The sequence below is a fragment of the Thunnus thynnus genome, chromosome 8 (genome assembly GCF_963924715.1).
Source record: "Thunnus thynnus chromosome 8, fThuThy2.1, whole genome shotgun sequence".
Lineage (NCBI taxonomy): Eukaryota > Metazoa > Chordata > Actinopteri > Scombriformes > Scombridae > Thunnus > Thunnus thynnus.
Window position 1 is genome coordinate 34,049,891 of NC_089524.1, and position 14,290 is coordinate 34,064,180.

The following is a 14,290-nucleotide window of genomic DNA, read 5'->3' on the forward strand; positions in this document are numbered from 1 at the left end:
ATACTCCCAGGGTGGATCGCTACAAATAAAGTCTTTTCAGGAAAACACAGCTGATGAATTTTACACGTGTGCAGACTGAAGCTGAGTCCCAGGCATTCAGCCTCTGAGAGTGATTGTATTAAGTGATAACATGCTGTGTATGAGTACGGGGCTAACCAGTTTATTCCCTGTTCAAACAGGCTCCAGTGTGGGATGTGCCATGTACAGTAGCTGGAGATGAGAATGAAACCAAGTCGCAACTTCTTCGTGGGCCTGTGCTCCATGCTGGCCCTCGGCTTCCTTTACTACTCTTCAGGGAGGATCAGCTTACGAGGCTGGGGCCACAAATCATGTGAGGCTTTTTCAGATTAATGACTTGATGTACAGTATTGACCTTTTTATTAACTTATTTCATTGACCAGTGGCAACTGCATCAACAGGGATATTTATCTGCTCTACATAAAAACTGATACAGCCACTCTGACCGTGGTCAATGACGGATTCAAACATTATAGTTCACATGGCAACAATAGAGAGGGGTACACTAGCTATTTAGATCCCACAGAAACATCTAGTGAAAAAGGTAGTATAGAACAATACGAAATACCACAGTAATGCGAATGCAGTGTCCTTTTATATACTAAAGCGTTACATCCTCTGCATTTCCAATGTTGTGCTATATGCTGCAACACTGGGATTTATTAAGAACCTTATCAAACATTTGGAGATGCATCCTTGTTTTTTGTGTTATGGATTAGAGATGTTGATATATTTATAATGGACTTTCTATCTGCAAACATGATCCAATTTATCTTCTTACTCGATGAGGGAGCCAGTCCATTTACCGGTTGTTTCAGTAGTAGTTTTAGTTTGTCCAGAGGATTCGTAAAGTCTCCTCACTGCTTTAAAGTAGAAAAAGTCTAACAGATTCATCATCTGGGCTCATTGCTCACTTAAGGATTTGCTTGATTTCTTAATTAAGTCATGTTTCATAAAATGTCCAAATAAAACCAAAGACAGCTTGAGGTGCTGATACTGATAATGGAAACCTGGCTGGGTTTAAGCTCTAAATATTTTTCTACATCCACTGAAACCAATTCAAGTTTCATATCAGTGCCGACTTACATTTTTAGGCCTCATTTTAGATTGGTTGGTACTGTTTGTTGTGAAGGTTTAGTTTTGCATTCTGCCACATAAATATATATTCCCAGGGCTGAAAATAAAGCCACTGTTTCTTACCATGGCAGCGTTAAATATATGGAGAAAATGTATTCAAAATTACATAAATAAATCAGAAATTTGAAATAAATTATCATGTAAATAAATATAGACAATATCTATAATCTAACCATGACATTTTAAAATAATCGTATAAGTTTTTAAAAATCGTCATTATGAAATGTTAATTCTCTTTATTAACAGTTTCACTTATTGCTGGTCATCTTAATTGAATTCCAGCTGTTATTTCAAAATGTCTTTTTTCCAAAGTTTGGTTTTCCCCAATGACTCCCAAATTTATTTTATATTGTCACTTTCAAGTCTTTGTGTATCAATCAGGGCAGACCCAGTCAGGCGAAACGGTTCATATTGAACACTTAAAGGATAGTTGACCATCTTTCAACTGTGGCAACTGTCAACTGCCCATGAACAGTGAAAGAGGTTTTCCTCACTGTAATCATTCCTCCTGTTCATACTGGCTATTAAAAGATCCCCTTCAAATGTGCTTTCAATGTAAGTGATGGAGCCAAGATCCACAGTTGTGCAAAAATGTATTTAAAGTTGATGTGAAGCTTATATGAGGCTTCATCAGTCTGAGTTAGTCATATCAAGTGGATATCTGACACATTTACAGTATTTTTAGCATCAAATTCCCTCTTTGTGTTTCCTCAGACAGTGTTTCCCTGTTGAGCTGCGGTGGAAGTATAGTAACAAAAAGAGGGACTTTGGCACTAAAAAGACTGTAACGTTGAAAGATATCTACTTGATTTGACTCACAGCTGAAGCTTCATATCAGCTTCAGATAAACTTTTAAATACATTTTTGCACAGAACCTATTTCAATATTCACATGGACACCTGATTGTGGTTTTAAGACAGACTTGAAAAATTGTGACAAAAAGAAAGATAAGGTTTGATTCTGTTGAACTGATGCAAGATCACAGTATACTGTAACCCAGGTCAACCAATAAAGACAAAAACTGCAGCGGCGGTCGGTCCTAGAGCTTTCTTATAAACCATACTGGTCCATCTTTCATAGTTGCAAGTGTAATAATTATCATAATTACTTTATGGCAATAATGTATTCAATATGCTGTTGACATACTGATTATTTAACATGTTTAGAATATGACGGGATGTGTGATCCTATTTAGGAAATTTAAACAAAGAAACATATAATCAGGCCAGAGTGGGCGTTGAGTTCAGAAATAACAGATCAAATAAGTAAGGTGCTCATTTCCAAACCCATCAGCCAAAGTAAAGCAAAGTATACCTTTTGTCTGGCAAATATTTTATCATAATTTCATATTATAGGCTGCTCAGATGTCATGTTCACCTTAAAGCCATCCAAGTTGGGCTCACATTCCACACTGTGCTCATATATTTTAGATTTGGAGAGTCTAAAGTCCATCAAGAATCAATTGAGACAACTTGTTTGGGCTTCATTTTTTATACCTTGTTAGTGAACATCTTTTGTATGAAAAATGCATTTTCATTTTGTCCTTTTCTTCTTCCGAGATTGTTAGCTGCAAATAAATTTCTCTGTAAAAACACACATTTAAGAGGAGAAAATTACTTTTTTACCTCGGGCAAATCAGCATTTGCTAGCAATTTGGGAGATGGTGGGATTGGATGTTTGTGCACTGCTTGCTAGTGATGAAAGCTTTACTCAAAGTTCATAAAAGGGTTGGTGGAGTTGAGGCGGGAGAATAGCTGAGCCTCTGCTAACCTATGTGTAGGCTTGATTAGAAAATGATGTGCTCAGTATAGCCAAGCAACTGTTGTTGCTGGCTATACTGTTATTCAGTGCACTTTAGTCCTGAGTCTGAACTGCCAGACAATTCAGCTGTAGATTAATCTTTCTAAATCAACCTTGTAACAGCTTGTACTGTCTGTGTAGATTGTATGGCTTGTGATGATGCCGTGGTGCTTATGGCTGTTCAGTAATCCACTTTGAAAGATGATATAAAAACTATTTTACCAAGAGGGAAAACCGGATCTTAAATATTGTAATTAGTCATCGATCTGAGTCTCATGAATTTTTGAGCAATTAGAAATTTCTTCATACTATGCAGACATGGGCATTATGATAAATTTAAATATTTAAATTACTTAAAAAATACAGTGTAAAAACTAACAGGAATTAAAGCAAATGAGCAAATTTAAGATGATATTACCAAACATTTATCAACATACTCATTTATGAGTGGGAACAGTAAAATAAGACTGAAAGTTCAGGGTCAGTAAAACCAAGGAACCAAAAAGTAATACTGTAAGGGATAAAAAACAGAAGTCAACAGGCTTGAGGTGACATTTAACCCACAATCGTCCAAGTCTGATGAGAAGTTATGTTTGTTACAGGCAGTTGGAAAAATTGAATAAACAATATGAGATTGTGGGGGTTTTTTTATGTTGCAAGGCTAGATTTTTAGTCATTTAGAAACAGAACCTGGAAGTTCCAGTTTCACTTTGACTCTCTATACTTTTTTTTTTTAATCAAACACTTTATTGTCTGCAGCCAAGCAATATCCTCTTCTCTGCTGCTTGTATTATAGCCTATATCCTGCAGTTCTATAAACAAAGATATAAACTATCAACATTTCCTGAATGAATGGTCAATCCCTCGCCTCTCTTGAACTGGCTGGACATCAAAGTTCTATCCGATTGAACTCTGCATGTAGCGAAAGAGGCAGGGTCAATGTGCAACCGGAAGTGAGTATGACCACAGCTCAAAGAATGAGCTATGGTCACACTGGAGCCAAAAATTTAAATTTAATGTAATTAAATTAAATTAATTACTGTATAATCCCATGAAAAATAAGAATACATACATACATATATGTATATACATACACATATGGTAAATGGACTGTACTTGTATAGCGTCTTTCTAGTCTTCTGACCACTCAAAGAGCTTTTTACACTACAAGTCACACACATTCATACGCTGAATGGGTACAGGGGCTACCATACAAGGTCCCAACCTGGCCATCAGAGGGAGCTAACCATTCACACACATTCACACACTGATGGCACAGCCATCAGGAGCAATTGGGGGTTCAGTATCTTGCCCAAGGACACTTCGATATGCGGACCAGAGGAACTCCCATCAGGATAGAAATGTTCCATCATAGGATAAAGGTGATCACTCAGAACAACTTTGTATTGATTTGCAGCGACCCTTCCCTCTAATGGGACAAGTGGACCCAAACAATGCCAGCAAAATGCTCCCCAGAGCATAACAGAGTCACCAGGTTCCCTCACTGTAGGGGTCAAGCATTCAAACCTGTAACAGTTTTTCCTTTAATTTGTCACACATCTGTGTACATACATATTTATATACAGTGCTGCTTGAAAGTTTGTGAACTCTTTAGAATTTTCTGTATTTCTGCATAAATATGACCTAAACGTGATCAGATATAAGTCCTAAAACTAGACAAAGTGAACTCAATTAAACAAAAAAATCTTTTTTTTTCATCTTTTTCATTTATTTATTGAGGAAAATTATTATCCCATCTTACACATTTGTGGGAGGCAAAAGTATGTGAACCCTTGCTTTCAGTAACTGGTGTGACCTCATTTTGCAGCAATAACTTCAACCAAACGTTTCTGGTAACTGTTTATCAGCCCTGCACATCAGCTTGGAGGAATTTTAGCCCATTCGTCCTTACAGAACAGTCTCAACTCAGGGATGATGTGGGCTTCTTTGCGTGAACTGCCTGCTTCAGGTCCTTCCACAGCATTTCTTTAGGATTAAGGTCAGGACTTTGACTCGGCCATTCCAAAACATTAACTTTCTTCTGCTTTAACCATTATTTGGTAGAACGACTTGTCGTTTAGTGTCGTTGTCTTACTGCATGACCCACTTTCTGTTGAGCTTCAGTTCACAGACAGATATCTTGACATTTTCCTGTAGAATTTGCTGGTACAACTCAGAACTCATAGCTCCATCAATGATTGCAAGCTGTCCTGGTTCAGAGGCAGCAAAGCAGCCCAAACCATGATACTACCACCACCTTGTTTCACCGATGGGTTAAGGCTCTTATGCTGGAATGCAGTGTTTGCTCATCGCCCAACAGAATGCTTCTCACTCAAGCCAAAAAGTTTGGTTTTGGTCTCATCCATCCACAGAACATTGTTTCAATCACCTTCTGGCTTATCCATGTGGTCTTGAGCGAAGCGTAGATGGCAGCAATGTTCTGTTTGTAGAGAAGTGGCTTTTTTCCTTGCAACTCTGCCATGAACACCATTGATGTTCAATGTTCTCCTGATGATGGACTCATTAACATCGACTGTAGCCACTGCAAGAGAGCCCTTTAGTTTTCTAGACGTTACCCTGGGGTCCGTTGTGGCCTCCTGGACTATTACAAGCCTGCTCTTTGTTGTTCGACCACTCCTGGGAAGGGCAAAAATGGTGTTGGATGTCTTCAATTTGTATATGATCTGCCTGACAGCGGACTGGCGGAGTCCAAATTCTTCAGAAATGGTCTTGTAACCCTTTCCAGCTTAGTGAGCATCAACAACTCTTCTTCTAAGGTCCTCCAGAAATCACCTTTGTTTGAGCCATGACACACTTCCACAAAACCTGTGTTGTGATGCTCAGAGTTTGACAGTGAAGACCCAGATTTCTCTTCTTTAAATAGGCAGAGCCTTCCAGACTCACATTCGATTGTCATCCCATTGATTGAAACACCCAACTCTAATTTCCCCTTCAAATGAATTGATAATCTTAGGGGTTCACATACTTTTGCCATGCACAAATATGTAACAATGAATCATTTTCCTCAATAAATAAATGAACAAGTGTAAAGTTTTTGTCTCATTTGTTTATCTAGTTTTAGGATTTGAATGGAAATCTGATCATGTTTTAGGTCATATTTATGCAGAAATAGAGCAAATTCTAAAGGGTTCTCAATCTTTCAAGCAGCACTGTGTGTGTGTGTGTGTGTATATATATATATATATATATATATATATATATATATTACTATACACACTGTGCAAAAAGTTTTAGGCACTGAAAGTAATGTGAAGATGTTGTGAGAAATAATTCCATGAATATTTTTTACTTATCAATTTTTACTTACCAGAGTTCTTCTGCGGATTTAGGCGTCTCAGCTGCTTCTGTCTCTTCATATAATCACAGACTGACTCCATGATGTTGAGATCAGGGCTCTCTGGAGGCCAAACCATCTGTTGCAGGACTCCTTGTTCTTCTTGTTGCTGAAGATAGTTCTTTATGACTCTGGCTGCATGTTTGGGGTTGTCATGAGGCAGAATAAATTTGGGACTGATCAGACAACTCCCTGATAGTATTGCATATTGGATAAGAATCTGAACATCTAAAGTGCCTAAAACATTTGCTATAGTAAACTACACTTGAATGAGAAAGTGTGTCCAAACTTTTGACTGGTACGGTATATATCTAAAAAACATTTGTATTAACACTTTGCGCCTGTGGAACGCAATCTGCGTCACAATCTCTACCCCTTATTCTCAAGATCATAACTCTGTCAAACCAGAACATACAGACATCATACACACACTGTAAAATCAGTGAAAGTCACAGATTACAGAACATATCACAGAGAGGAAGTCTCTCTGTGATGTTGGGCTGTTGATGATGTGCAACAGCCCTATAAAACATCCTACCTTTGTGATCCTTATAATGGGCCTTTTTTCAACTCTTTGGTCACGTTAGAGTGCTTAGGTTGTGTTATTATTGTATTGGAGTACATTATATTGAATGGCGAAGGGCCACTAACATACAATTCTATGTTGCAGACTCAGATGTGGATAGCATATTCTCCGTGGGACGAATAGTAAAATCAGGTATAGACAGAATCTCCCAGTTTCTCCGCATTCAAATCAGAAAGCTATGCTGGTCGGGTCTTCTCTATGGATTTTTAATGGATTGTCATTGCTTTTTTAGTACATTAAAACATTAAAGGTACAGGAAACTTCATTTGGAATCATGGAATCACATATCAGTATAGTATACATAGTTGTACGATGCAAAGCCTTTAAACTTCGATTATTCTGATTTCCGTCAGAAATCCAGACGTCAGGCTGATATGAATATTTCTATTAGATGCAATTAAATCAAGACGACTGGAGAAATACTACAGACAACTACAAATCCATGTGGCTTAGGTTGCTATGGCAATACACAAACAATGTAAAGGCAACAGAGGAATCACGCAGCAGTAAACTGTTTGAGCCAGATGAGTGAAACTACAGAGCAGTTTCACCCAATTCAACCCAGCAAGAAACCAAATGAAAAGTTTGTTTGTGTGACAGACAGTCCTTTGGACTGAGACCAGCTTGTGGATCACGTACACTTAAAACTTCAACAACCCCATGAATAACAAATCAATCTCTGTATTTCACTCTGAGTGCATTTGAGGCAGAGAAAAAGGAAGCACAGTTATCACCTTTTAAGTCACAGATTCAGGATTTTGAGTTTCCTGTACCTTTTTAACTTAAGCAAATTCATCTGTTACTTCCTGGCATGAAAGCACTTCCCAAAGGAGGAAAGATGAATTGTTAAAATATTTATGAATATATTTTACATAAAGGAGATTCCACCTCCATTGGTAGTGGATTGGAAAGTGAAATCAATCACAGCAGAGCAGTATGGTATACTTTATTTGAAGGTATACCTGTATGGATTCATTATAGAGGGACGCACTTTCTTACAGCTCTGTCATTAAATGTATTTTATTACTTTTCACTGGACAAATATTTCCAATTTGAGTTGCAAAATAAATTATAAAAATTGCATTGTCAAAGAATTTTACAGTATATACATTACTAATATGAATAGGGTTTTGAATGAAAGTGAATTTAAAAAAAAAATCATAGTTAAATTGGCTTCTTTTTAAAGCAGATTATAAAGGAGTGTGATCCTGTGAGAACTCAGTAGGTGTTCTAGTTAATAAAACAATCCCATCCAATTATTGGTGAGCATATGACCCAACCCTAACATATCTGGGTATTCTGCTTTTCCACCCTTTTTTAACAGGATGATCACATATTAGAATGTTCTGCTCTGCTGATGATTGACATGGCACCTTTTGGATTTGCAGTCTCCTGATAATCAGACTGAATTACCATTTTATTTCACTTCATTCAGCTTGACATCATGTTCCTGTTAGCCAAGTTGTTGTTGGGAGCAGGGGTAGCATTTATTTAATTTTTATTAAATTTTTTCCCCCTTACAAATCAATAACGGATTATTTTTTCATCCTTCCAGTCATTTTGTTGTTTTGTTATTGCAGTTGTTATGGGCAGTTTTTATTTACAACTAAAGAAATATGTAGATTATAAATTGTAATTCCCGTAAGTCAATTTAATATGTCCTGTACAGGTACATTGATCTCATCCACACTTGTCACAGTTTATGTGATCATTCTTCTGTTCTATGTTTCATGGATATAGCTAGGAGTTGCTTCTCTAACCAGGGAAATGGCCGTCAATGAGCACAACACCAGAAGTATTTAGAAGTATCACTCAACATATTGAACATATCAGAGATGTCTGCCATTGGTACCTCTTTCTAAAAGCCTAACACAGGCTTTTATGTGTATTGCATGTATTATTACATATAGCAAAGAAAAAGCACAATTTTTCACTGAATTCATTTTCTGGTCAATGCAGAAGAATGTTTTTTTTTCCCTTGGCAGTTTGCATTTCATTCGATAGTGCAAGTGAAGATCACTTCACTTTACTTTAATGACCACACAACCAGGTTCATGCCAGTGAGTTTCAAATCAGAAAATGTGGAATTAAAAACGAATGAATGAATGAATGAATGAATGAATGAAAAGTTGCACAAATATGAACATGTAATATATGTATCAATGGACTTTTTGGTCATTGTGATCATTTTCAAAAGGAACATCCTGTGGTTAAAAAAAATCAAGGCACAATGCATGGCAGTGTATACAGTTGCAACCCTAATGGTATGGTGTCTCCAGGAGGTCGAGTGGTAAAAGCTTAACAGCATTAGATATCAGGTATAACTCAACAGCTGACGGAGTAAGGTATCTATCAGTATCCATGCTGGCTATGTGGGTAGGGGTTGGTTTGGGAAAGGGTCAGCTTGTCTGCCATCACACCTGGCATCAATGGCTACCCAGAACACCTCTCAATTATCTTAAGAAAAAGATAGAACAGCAGAGGGCGATAATGCTTCATAAAATTGGTTGCAATTGCCCTCAAACAAAGCAAGAAGGTGGTCACTTATTTTTGACTCAGGTGGTGAGTTAAATGGTTTCCATTTTTGCTGTCAGTATCTAACAGATATCACATTATTTGACTTTGAATTGCTCACTGTAACAAGATGTTAGAAGACAGTTCAGAGGAGAAATAGAAATGAACAACTTCCATGACATTCACTGTAAGTCCTAAGCATGCAGACTGCACACTGTGGTATCAATGTCCTACCCTAATAATGACCCACACTGGTATCAAACATCACCTCCCTTTGGAGAATTCTACAATTCAGAGTATTAAGCCATTGCACATTAATTGCAGCAACTTTTTGTGCATGATTTGCATGATGGTTTTTGGTCCACATAGAGCTAGATCAACAGATCTATTCCTCTCGCCCTTGGGTGATCCATTGGCTGGCATTAGAAACCATGGGAAGATGAGCATGGTCCCATTCAGATGATTTATTCTGTACCAACATTGTTACATGGTTCCTTAGTCTTTTTTTTCCTGTTGAATTTTGTGTATTTGGCCTTCAAATGCCCAAGAACAACATTTTAGCTTTGATAATCTTTTGTTCTGTAAAATTTGTTGTAGGACTGTAACGATTGATTTTAAAGGGTCAGTTTACTCAAATTTTCCACTCACCGCTAGGTGGTAGCTACCCATGCACATACTGAAGGCTTTATTTTCTGATGTTTTGCAGTTTCCCTTACTGAGACTTCTGAAGCCACCTTATTACAGTGAAGGTTAATTGAAATTGGTTGTCGTGCAAAGCATTGAAATAAAATCAGTATAATGAATGTGGTTGTTTTCAATGAGAAATCTTTACAATCAAGTATTGAAAGTAGAAAGTTGAGAAAACTGTGAGACTGTGGATTAAAATGCTCATCCTCCTAGCATTGCTTTTCCTCCCACCCTTAGATGATAACTAACTAACAGGCTTTCAAGTTCAGCTCTGGATTATGTTCATGGCATTGTACCTGAATTTTAAATGGTTTTGATGAATTATTCCTATATTTATGTATGGCAACCACAGCATGCTTAAGACATGGTAGGGTTAGAATCCATATTGATCCCCACACTCTTAGATTACACCACATTACATAAATGGCACTGAACATAGGCTGAATCTTCCAATACTGAACAGAATTACCTCTAGAGCCTGAACGGAGTGAACAGATGTGCCAGAACAGAAACTTTTTACCTTCTTTGTAATGACAAGCCTTCAGTGTTAATAAAAAATAACCAACATAAATTCTAAATGTTAAGGTATATTATTTATTGTCATATTTACCTGCTCTCTCTTTTTTCTAGTGTATGACAAGCAAGGATTCCTTCTGAAGCTAGATGCTAGTCTGTGAGTATATATTATATATGTTTGACTATTTATCCAAATATACACTTCCCACTCGGAGTCTTGGAACTAAACTGTTGGGTGCTTTGGGGGCGTTGTTTGATGGCAGGTGTCAGTGATGGCATAAGGCATAAGGGCCTACACTCTAGAATTGTCTCTACAGTTATTTTTGTGTAATATGTATATGTGTGTGTGAATATTTAATCATTGCTTGACTCCAGTCCTTCTTGCACTGCAGGCCTTTGGAGCTGGTGTACAAGTACGGCAATCTCAGCGAAGGGGCTTGTAAACCTGGATATGCAGCTGCCAAGATGACTGCCATTTATCCAAAGTAAGAATAAGTAAAGGAGCTAGTAGCATTTTAGACATCAAACGTTTATGCCAAATAAAGTTGTGATCAATGTGACCCTGATGTACATCTTGTAAACTCATGCAATCGTTCATGAGATGATTGATTGATGATTGTTCTATCCAACACCTGTAGTATTGTTGGTGCTTGTGTTGTTTTAAATCGTAATCACATTTCCATTTTTTAACTTACTACAAATGTCCCTGCAAATGCATGATATCAACAGTAAAAGACAGGGTTAAGAATGAAACGGTGGGTTAAACCTGCAGTGTGGAACTTTTGTCTCCCCCTTCTGGCAGTGAGAGTAATTACAAAAACACTGTTGACACGTGCTTACGTCAGCAGCTCTGCCGTAGCCTACTGCGTTGCTACTGTTGAGGCTGTAAAACTGTGGATAAATTGTTTTGAGTGTCATACAATCCCTGCAAAATGACTCATTTCACTATCAGAATTTGATCCATTAGGACCAATAACATGTAGAAAGTCTAGAAGAGCTGCACAATAATATTATTTTATCCCCATTCAAGGTAACAGAGAGCTATGCTCTGCCTATAGAGTATGCTCAGTATGCATTCATCTTGCCAGTGTGGGAATGTCGCCACCAACACCAGTTTTAAAAACACTGTGTATTGTGAAATACAGAGAGATTGATCTGGTGGTGATAGGCTTAATAAGCATTACGTGAAATCATTTGGCAAGGGCTTAAATGTAACAAATGCTCATTTTTGTGTAAAAGACCCGCACTATAGCTTTAAACACAGGAATTTTTTATGTATAAAATGCATTCACATTTAGAATGTGAAAGCACTAAACATACAAGGAAATACAAAAAAAAACTTTATACAATTTTTACATTAAAACAAATGAAAGTAAAATAATTATACAAAACATTGCTTTATTTATTTTATTTTTTACAACTGAAAGTTTGTGGCAAAGGCTGTAGTACCAATTACTGTATTTCTTCTGTAAGTGATTCTGGACTCACTTCAATCTGGCCAACACACCAACATGGGAAGAGTACAAGCACAAGATGAGTTTAGACTTGACACAAAGCTAATTTTAGAGACAGTGTGATTTCATATAAAGTGGACACAAGTTTTGCTCTAAGCCACCCAAATTGATGCAAAAAGATGCATGAACATATAGAAACAAGAAGAAAAGGAGAGTGTGGAGGGAAATGATAGAAAGAACCAGATTTCCTGGTAAGTTTTAAGAACATAGTCTGACCTGTCACACTAACATACACAAGCTAGTTGGAAATTGGTTAGTGGAGGTGGTAAGACACTGATTACTGCAACATGAATATATGATGTGATCCATCTATCATTCACCTAGTTGTACCTGAGTTGAATCAGACAGATCTTGACATGTCTCATCTCGTCGTCAGTGTTGTTACAGATAACTGTTTTAAACAGTCACCTCTCTCCTTCAGTATGTGGCCTTTTCTGTGTGATGTAATCCTACTGCTCGTTACCCTGCTTCTTAATAAGCCTGATATTAAATTTCATAAAAATGTCATAATTCCTTTTGACGTTAGTGGAGGTGTTAGGCAGAAACCCTGCAGGAACATGACAGTTGGTTTATGGTGTTACCTGGACACAGCTAATGTCTGTACTGTCTGTGTGTTTGATGTAGACTAGAAAAACTAGACTGTCCTCCCAAGAAAATCGGGAGGATCAGCCAGTATTGCAAGTTCCCCAAAGGCAACATGGAGAATAGGTCAGGGTGGATGGATAGGTCAACAACACTGTTTTTTTAAAAACCATGAATGCCTCCTTAACCTGAACCATGTGATTACTATTGTAACCATGACAATGAAAGTCGCCTTACCTTAAGGAAGTAGTCATTTTAACCCACACCACATGTTTCTCTAACCTTAACAGAGTGATAATTTTAATCCAAACCATGATCTTTCCCTAAACCTAACCAAGTGGTTTTTGTCCCTAAAATCTAACCAGACCTTAACCACAGAGTTGTCACATCATAAAAATAAATATTTTTTAACAGTGATTTGTAATGCTTTTGGAAAGCACAGACTAATGATGTTGTCTTGCTGGTTACTGCCGATAGGAGGAGCCAGATTAGAAATGGCTTCTATGTGTCGTTTTGGGGTGCATGGGCCAACAATGTAGTTTGTCATTTCATTTGGAGGACTTGCTGAGAAAAATACTCCTGATTTTTTATTAAAAGTAATAATAATAAATTTTAATAAGTCTTCATTGTGTTTTACTTACTAGTTAACTTATTACACTTACAAGTTCCTATGTACTTTGTACACAGTTGTATTTTACTTTTACTACGGACTCGCTATGGTACTCGATCCCTTGTGTGACCACAGTTCTCCATTACATTCCTGCATTCAGCTGTGATGTCTAATCCAGAGTCACTCTGTACATGCCTTTGTAGTGTCTACCCATTAACACAGTGAACCCACAGATTATCAGTCCATCTAGAGTCCCACACAGTACCCTGACCCTTCTGAGTCAGTGGAGGAAAACCCCTGTACAAAGTAGTCTCCTTGTGTGTTGAATATCCACTGTGACTGGCAGAGATGATACCAGACAATTGGTCAAAAGGATGTTAGTGACTCACGTCCAGCTAGTTTGATTGCTAAATGGGCATACTACTCCCTGACCTGTCTGGACTGTACGTGATCACCAGTCCCTAATGTGGCGTGTGGAGTTAACATGTTTTCTCTGCATTCTCACCCCAAGATTAATGTTGTTAGGTATCATATGGGCACAGAATTGGAGTTGGTGCAGCACTGTTCCTAAATAGTTTGGATGGCTAAAATGCAAAGAACAAATTTCACAATGTTAGTGTAGTATGCATGTATGTTGCCATCTTCAGGGCAGACACAAGCTGCGTAAGCCTGTCTCAACAGTCAGCTGTGGCTAGCATGCTAGTTTTCCTGTGGGAAATGCTACATTAGCCATCTCCATCACAGTGCAGGTCAGGTCACTACCTCCATTTTGTGTATAAAATCTGAATCTGTAAAGTAATAAGCTGTCAGACAGGCTAAATGTAAAATAAGAAGTACAATGTTTCCCCCTGACATAGGAGCAACTGAATTCCTCCAGTTGCAGTATAAGTACCACATACCTCATAACTGTAACCAAGCTTATTATTTGAGTAAATGTACTTTATTTCTTTCTACCACTGGTATTAAGAAGG

The 14,290-nt window shown here is 37.6% G+C and overlaps 1 protein-coding gene across 4 annotated transcripts in view; it reads left to right on the forward strand.

Annotated features, from left to right (window-relative positions):
• st3gal3a (ST3 beta-galactoside alpha-2,3-sialyltransferase 3a) overlaps nt 1-14,290 on the forward strand; it is a 55,127-nt gene that overhangs the window by 9,137 nt on the left and 31,700 nt on the right. For 3 of the 4 annotated variants that reach the window (XM_067598015.1, XM_067598017.1, XM_067598014.1), the window contains exons 2-5: nt 180-331; nt 6,981-7,028; nt 10,728-10,770; nt 11,006-11,098. In XM_067598015.1, coding sequence (XP_067454116.1) covers nt 217-331; nt 6,981-7,028; nt 10,728-10,770; nt 11,006-11,098 — 299 coding nt within the window. In that variant the 5' untranslated portion in view covers nt 180-216. The remainder of the gene's footprint in view (nt 1-179; nt 332-6,980; nt 7,029-10,727; nt 10,771-11,005; nt 11,099-14,290) is intronic. The other variant, XM_067598018.1, reaches the window with a different exon arrangement.